Source organism: Dipteris shenzhenensis, chromosome 14 (genome assembly GCF_047967505.1).
Source record: "Dipteris shenzhenensis isolate YYH24624 ecotype China chromosome 14, Dip_SZ_1.0, whole genome shotgun sequence".
Taxonomy (NCBI): Eukaryota; Viridiplantae; Streptophyta; class Polypodiopsida; order Gleicheniales; family Dipteridaceae; genus Dipteris; species Dipteris shenzhenensis.
This window is the reverse complement of record NC_141609.1, coordinates 19,203,806-19,210,656: the sequence shown is the minus strand read 5'-3', so window position 1 is coordinate 19,210,656 and position 6,851 is coordinate 19,203,806. Positions and strand designations below refer to the sequence as shown.

The 6,851-nt window shown below is 42.9% G+C and overlaps 1 protein-coding gene across 1 annotated transcript; it reads right to left on the bottom strand.

Moving 5' to 3' along the window:
* Positions 1 to 2,503: 2,503 nt before the first annotated feature.
* On the bottom strand, positions 2,504 to 4,186 carry LOC147894302 (putative fucosyltransferase 9). Its single transcript, XM_087385277.1, has one exon. The coding sequence runs from the start codon at positions 4,037 to 4,039 to the stop codon at positions 2,504 to 2,506; it is 1,536 nt and encodes a 511-aa protein (XP_087241403.1). The 5' UTR covers positions 4,040 to 4,186.
* Positions 4,187 to 6,851: the final 2,665 nt, after the last annotated feature.

Below are 6,851 nucleotides of genomic sequence, written 5' to 3'. Positions count from 1 at the left end.
CACCTTCTCATGCTTGTACCATGGTCAAATTCACCCCTCTAGACCCATAAAAATTAAAGGAGGACCTAAAAGGTTTGAATCTACAATATCAACAACCAAGGATATACCGGCATTAGATACACAAGAATTTGCTCCTAAAAGAGTAGTGACACAAGAACCTATTGCAAGGTCCACAAAGGGCACGACAATGATCATTCAAGGCCTTCATCAAATTTCCCACAAAGAAATACAAAACCACTCCTTCAGTACAGTATTTAATCCAACTCAGCACGCAGGGACAATACGAGAATCTATTCTCTATTCTATTCGTTACGGAGACTAATCCCAGACCTCAAGACGTGGCAAGGATTTGAATGTTTGGGGAGGATTTCTAGAGCTTCGAGGGAGAGGAGAGAATGCAAAGATTTCTAGAGCTTCGAGGGAGGTTCGAGGGAGAGGAGAGAATGCAAAGAAAACAACATGGCATGGGATGCAGGAGAGGACAAAGAAGGTGCAATGTGGCATAGCACTGTGGCGGCGAAGCAGCGGGGCATTGATGGGCCTACGGCGGCGGAGCATAGGGATGGGATTGGAGATTGGCATGCACGTGGCAGCCTCATGGCAACGCTGCAGTGCTTAGACGGCCCGAGCGAAGATGGGCCAGAGGAGCGACGTGGCGATACAGAGACCCACATGGCACAAGGAAGACGCGAAAAATGCATGTCACATGGCATGGCCGACGTTGCCCACACGTCGACACACGGGTCACAGAAATCAAGGGCAGCACTGAGCGAAGACACCACGTGGCGTCAAATTTTTGGGCAACCTGAGGGCACAGCAGTTAGTAGATAGATAAATAGATATATATATCTATAGAGAGAGAGAGAGAGAGAGAAGACTTATTTATTTATTAGCACTCCCTTTTAGATAGGGCTCTAGTTACACTTTGTTAAAAAGTGTCCCACACACCACTTTGTTGCACTCTCTCTCGCATACACATTTTCACTCACAATTTCTTTTTTTAAGAACACACACACACACTCTCTCTCTCTCTCTCTCACACACACACACACACACACACACACACACACACTCTTTGCAAATCTCTTTGCATTTGCAAGCGGTTGCATCATCCATTCATCTTGACAATCGTTTGCATCTGGAAGAACTTAAGGCAATGCACACGAGTACTTGTACTCACTTGTTTATTTATTTATCTATTTGTTTATATTTTTATATTTATTTATTAATTTATATTATATATGTATTTTTTTTTCTCTTTCTTTAGAGAGAGATAATATATAATATATTATATATTATTAAATATATTATGTAATATATAATATAGTATATTATATAGAATATAAATATAATAGTATATATATATACATAATATATTAAATATTATATAATATATTATATATTATATAAAATAAAAATATACTATATATATAGTATTATTTAAGGAATCTGGCCTATCCAAACCCTACGAGTTTTGAGTGACAAATGGATCAGCTTCACAGTTGTCGCAGGGATCACCCAAATTGGATAACACAAGAGCCATTTGGAGACAAAAGGAAGAGAATTAGCATATGCCTTGGTGCCATATGGGCCCAAGTGGTTGTAATAAAAAGAGAGAGAGTGGTACAACAAATAGGGTTGGCCTTCCCTTCAAAAGGTGACTTGTATAAAAGATGAAGTGGCTGACTTTGGTCTTCATTGTGTTGTTGCAACAATTAGAATACAAGCTCTCACTCTCCCAACTCTTGTTCATGAGTATGGTTGCTTGCTTTCTTGGGGTGTTGCTTTGTAATTGTCACTCCTCCCCCTACACTTCCCCTCTTCTCCCCCACCCCCTTCCCTCTCTTCCCTTTCCCTCTTCCTCTCACGGAATCACTTGTACACTCTTCCTCTCGCGGAATCACTTGTACACATTCTCGTAGGCACTTAGCATGACACAAGTGTAGGCTTTTGCATCTCAACGCTTCCACAAGGAGTAGCTTGGGAGTGGAGACTCCGACGACATCTTTTATGAGTACTACGCAGAGATTAACAGAAACTGCGCCAGTAGAAACGTTGCAACTATACGGGATTTTGTAGGAATATTGCACTTATTCCCACAAGCAAATGTTCCTCTGATATTATTCAAAACGATCAATTTAGTCTTAAGTTTTGTAAACCTCATGCCAAATTCACTCACTTCGAGACGAGTAAGAATTTATGGTCGTTGCACTGTTGGGCTGTAGTACGTTGTGAGATCGAGCAATCCATAAGGAGCGAACGTGTTTTTGAAAGGTTTGGAGCAGTGATGCAGGAAAGCTATCTTGTATACATTCGTATAATTTCTGCTGCCTTTCTCATCGCTAAATAAGCAATCGCGCATACTTAGTATTCGTATAATCTGCCTATCTCATGGCTAAAATCCGGAACAGTTCGGTGCAGCAAATTTTGTTGGCCGATTTGAGACCCAAGAAGGAGCTCTCCCTTGTTGGACCATGTTTTCAACATCGCCATTGCTTTTGGCTCACGACAGCTGCAGCTGCAAGCCGGTCTTTGGAAAATCAGGACACCTGCTCACAAAGTCGAACTCCTCAGCAGGATTGCGAATCCGGAGGCCATCACTCTTGCACACTACTTCCCTGGGCGCCCAGTGAAAGCAGGGATCGCTGGAAATAGATTTCCAGCACGGATCTTTTGGCCAGGGCTTCAGAAGATACGGCGTGATCCCGGCTAGTCCCTGGGCAGTGTAGCCGAACGTAGACATGTGGCTCGTAAGCAGCACGTCGCTCAGGCTCAGCACCCACATATCCACCAGCGCTTTCTGCTGATGCTGGATATCGTCTAGCTGTTCCCCATCGGATTCTTGCGAAAAGAGAACGTATCTTTGTCTCGTCTGGATTTGAAGAGAGGCGGTGCTTGCCTTGAGCTTGAGTAAGTGTCCTCCTGCAAGGGACGAGACGAAGACAGATACATAATTCGTTGAGTTGTCCTCTGTCGTATCCATAGGACACGTTCCAGGCTTGCTCTGCAAACAGAGCGGCACTGCCGTGTCGTAGTATTCCCTGTAATCCCCTTTAAATTCTCTGAGTTGAACTCCCACCCTTTGCACCGCTTTCTCCAAGTATTGCTCGTGCAAGCGGCTCACCTGGTTCCACACAGTGTTGCTCGGATTGAGCAAGAAGCGGGAAAGCATGTGGAACGGATTTCGATCTGGGAATAGGACATCCAGCAGAGGCCGGATCGCCGGGTTGAGATAGAATCCCACTTCGAAATGCTGGTTGCTGTTTCTGAAATTGAGAAAGGGAATGCTTGTTACACGGGCCATGGCAGAAGGGCAAACCAAGAACTCGTGGTCAGCGGAGCTAGACTCCGATCGGAGTTCTATGGAGACGACCTTAGTGTGGCATTTGGCGGATTTTCCCCCGTGCCCGCAACGGAGAGTTGAATACTCGGTAAAGGAAGGAACATTTTTATCGTGTGCCAAAGAGAAGCCTGGTGGAGTCTGCCACTGGGAGCCTTCGAAGGGCTCACAAAACAGGCCTTCCCAACCGGGATTATCCACGAGGAGCACTCTCTGCGAGAGGATAGCGTAAAGGAAAGTGGAAACCAGCGACATGAGTCGGTTCCCGAATCCAAAGTTGCAGCTCCAAACGACATATCGGCAGGCAGGATCTGGGGCGGTACCCTTGTAACTACGGAGGAGGCGGTGGTAATCGAGGGAGATGCAGCGGCGATGCATGGAGGAGTACTTGAGGAGAGTTTCTTGGAGGTGATGGGTTCTGGGGGAAGAGAAGCGGTGCAAGGAGGAGCCATGTTGGGCTTTGTAGATGCAAGAGGCAATGCTACGGTTTGTGTAGGGTGGTGGAGGTGGAGGCGAAGCTGTTTGGGAGGAAGAACTGGCCTGGGAGTCGAGGGAAGCGAGGAGGAGGCAGAGGGATTGGTGGGCGGGGTGGGAGATGGAGGAGCAATGAGGAGGGTGAGGGAGGGGAGAGCTATGGAGGAGGTGCAGGGAGGAGGAAGTGAGCAAGAGGAGGAGGAGGAAGGAGGAGTAGGTCGCCATAGCTACGGAGGAGGAGGAGGTGGTGATCAGTGAAGGAGGCTACAGAGAAGCCATAGCTGAGTAGTAAGCAGAAGCTATTTGGTTCTGTGGCTTTGCAGCAATGTCGTCGCCATAGCCATAGCCATCGCCATAGCCAGAGCTCTTGCAAAGAAGAAGACGACGACGACGAAGAAGATGAAGAAGAAAAAGGTTGTGGGAGAGAGTACGTTCTTAGAACTCTTTGATAATGAATAAGATGGTTATTAGCATTTTCATACATCACAAATTTAATACAAACGTTTTGTCAACACGTATGGTTAGCATTCCATACACGAGATACACTTTAATATTTATTCTAACACTTGCTTGCCCTTCCTTCCACACACATCCCCATGCCCCATTTCCCCAAACGCCATCCCTCTCCTCGCATCAAGAGTGGAGCATCAAATCACACAAGACTTCTTATCTTCCATGATCCATCTCCTTCTATGCTTGAGGAAAGAAAAAGGCTCAGCAATATAAGTACAACAGATTGTACAATTTGAAATTAAGCTGGCAAATTTGAAATTCTACTTAAAATTTAAAATTATATCTGAAAATTAATTGGCAATATAAGTACAACATCTAAAATTCTAACCGACTAGCAATGAAACTGGCAAATTTGAAATTCTAAGCGAAAATTAAATGGCAATATAAGTATGTACAACATCTAAAATTCTAACCAATTAATGGCTTCCTTTTGGCTAACAATCCAACTAGCTAGTTTGAAACTTTAACTAGGTGCATGCTAAGCTGAAGCTCTCTTTTCCAGAACTATGGTCTCATCCCCAATGCTTTGCCTTCCCAATGAGAACTACTCATCCCACGTTCCTCAAACTCATGATCTTCAGTTAGTAATATTAGAAGATTGATTCTTGGATGAAATTCTTAGTTTTTCAATTGTTGAACCACCTCAATGATTATGAGCACATTGTAATGTTGCATTATTGTAAATCCAAGGGTTATATAATGGCCACATGGTTCAAGGACAAGCTAGAATTTCTTTTCATTCCATATAGCTACTTTCGTTTTCTTTAAAAGACACACCCTTTAAACTTCATACAATCATAGTGTAACTCCGATTTTTCAAATCCACCAAGTTTGAACTAAATACCTTCAAATTTCTTTATGCTCCACAGTTAGCTTTTTAGCCCCAATACCTAACATTTCTTAGAGAATACTCTAAGAAAGTTATAGGTTTCTTTATATATAAAGTTTATATATAAAGGGTCTCTCTCAACACTCATCCATATAAACTCATCCCAAAGTTCACTTAGACTTTTAATCTAAATTATTTTTGTGCCTCTTTCCAAGAGCCAAGGGTGCTCCTACAATGTCCTCTTCAACTTGCATCGTAACTCCCCTTTACAACTCTCATTAACTCCAGACTTTGGCTATTGGAAACTAGCAAGCAAACTCTATGTACTTTTTTGTGGCTCAACTTTTCGTGCAAAAAAAACAAAGATCAAAAGAGCTAATTATTGAGTGAAGAATTCCCGTGCAATGAAACTACTTGTACTATAGGTTGTTGAATTGGGAGGAGCACAAGAGTATCCTCTTTCTCCACTATCTGCCATGCAACATTGTTCTCTTTGTCCATAGACTGCGTGTTTTGGAGCATCCCAAAACCGTAAGATGAATTATGGAATATTCATTCATGCATATGCAAGGTCTTTGAATAGATCCAACACTATTTGTTATTTTGCATTGCTCTTTTTCCATGCACTTCCTTGCCATAAGACCCATAATCATGTCCAAGTACATTGCATCAAACACATTTGCATGCCCTTTGGCCTACATTGCACTTGGAAACTAGTATATCCGATTTGCTAGCATGTATAGCCAGAGGGGGGAAATATGGTGGCTGAAATTTCACATCTCTCGCATGGGCTTTCAAACTTTCATGCCTCCCACTTTGGCAAATCTTAAGTATGGTAGATGAAAATTCGTGTCTCCCTGCATTGTGCTATAGTGCAAGTACCTCCTCCCAGCGACACTATCATTTATTATCATCTTCCTCATTTATTTGAGTAAGTTGGACTCATTGTCTTTCTTTTTTAGATCACTTTACAAGCTAGTTGGTCTTTGTCTCATCATTTTTTCACTAGTTCACTGGTTGTCATGGCAATATGTAGCTCATCATGGCTTGCAAGAGAACTAGACAGAGGCTACAAGATAGGATTGTTGAAAATCTTGGTCAAGGCACAAGAAGCAGATGGAGGAGTGAGAAAAAAACAATTGAGAAATGACTTGAGCACACAACTTTGAAGATGTTGTCGATCAAAAGGACCAACTTTGTTCCAGTGATTTGTCATTGAGTGGACGCAATGCAACTCCCATTTGATGTGAGGAGCCGTGTTGGAAATTGAAGCATGCCAGGTTGAATGCAAACTAAGCGAAGATTGATCATCGATCACTTCACAACATATGCATGATAAACATAGCAAGAAACCTCTCTCTCAACTGTCACGTACTTCTCTCACAAACTTTAATGCAAAAATAATATGCTTTAGACGCTCAGAGAAGTATCAACCATCAAACTTTTACTACAGTAACAAAGTGAATCAAGTAGATTGCGCAATATGAAGCGACCCAAGAACCTAGAACACAAGACACCAGAATCCTCTAATCGAGCTCACGACTATTGTGGGTTTTTGCCCTTACAAAAGCTACATTGCTAGACTCTACTAATGGACCCTAGTAGATTGTATCAAGCAGCTGCAAGCTACAATGCTATAGAGGCTCACTAGCCTTGACAAAAGGACCGATTCCATTATGCCATGACCGATTTGTA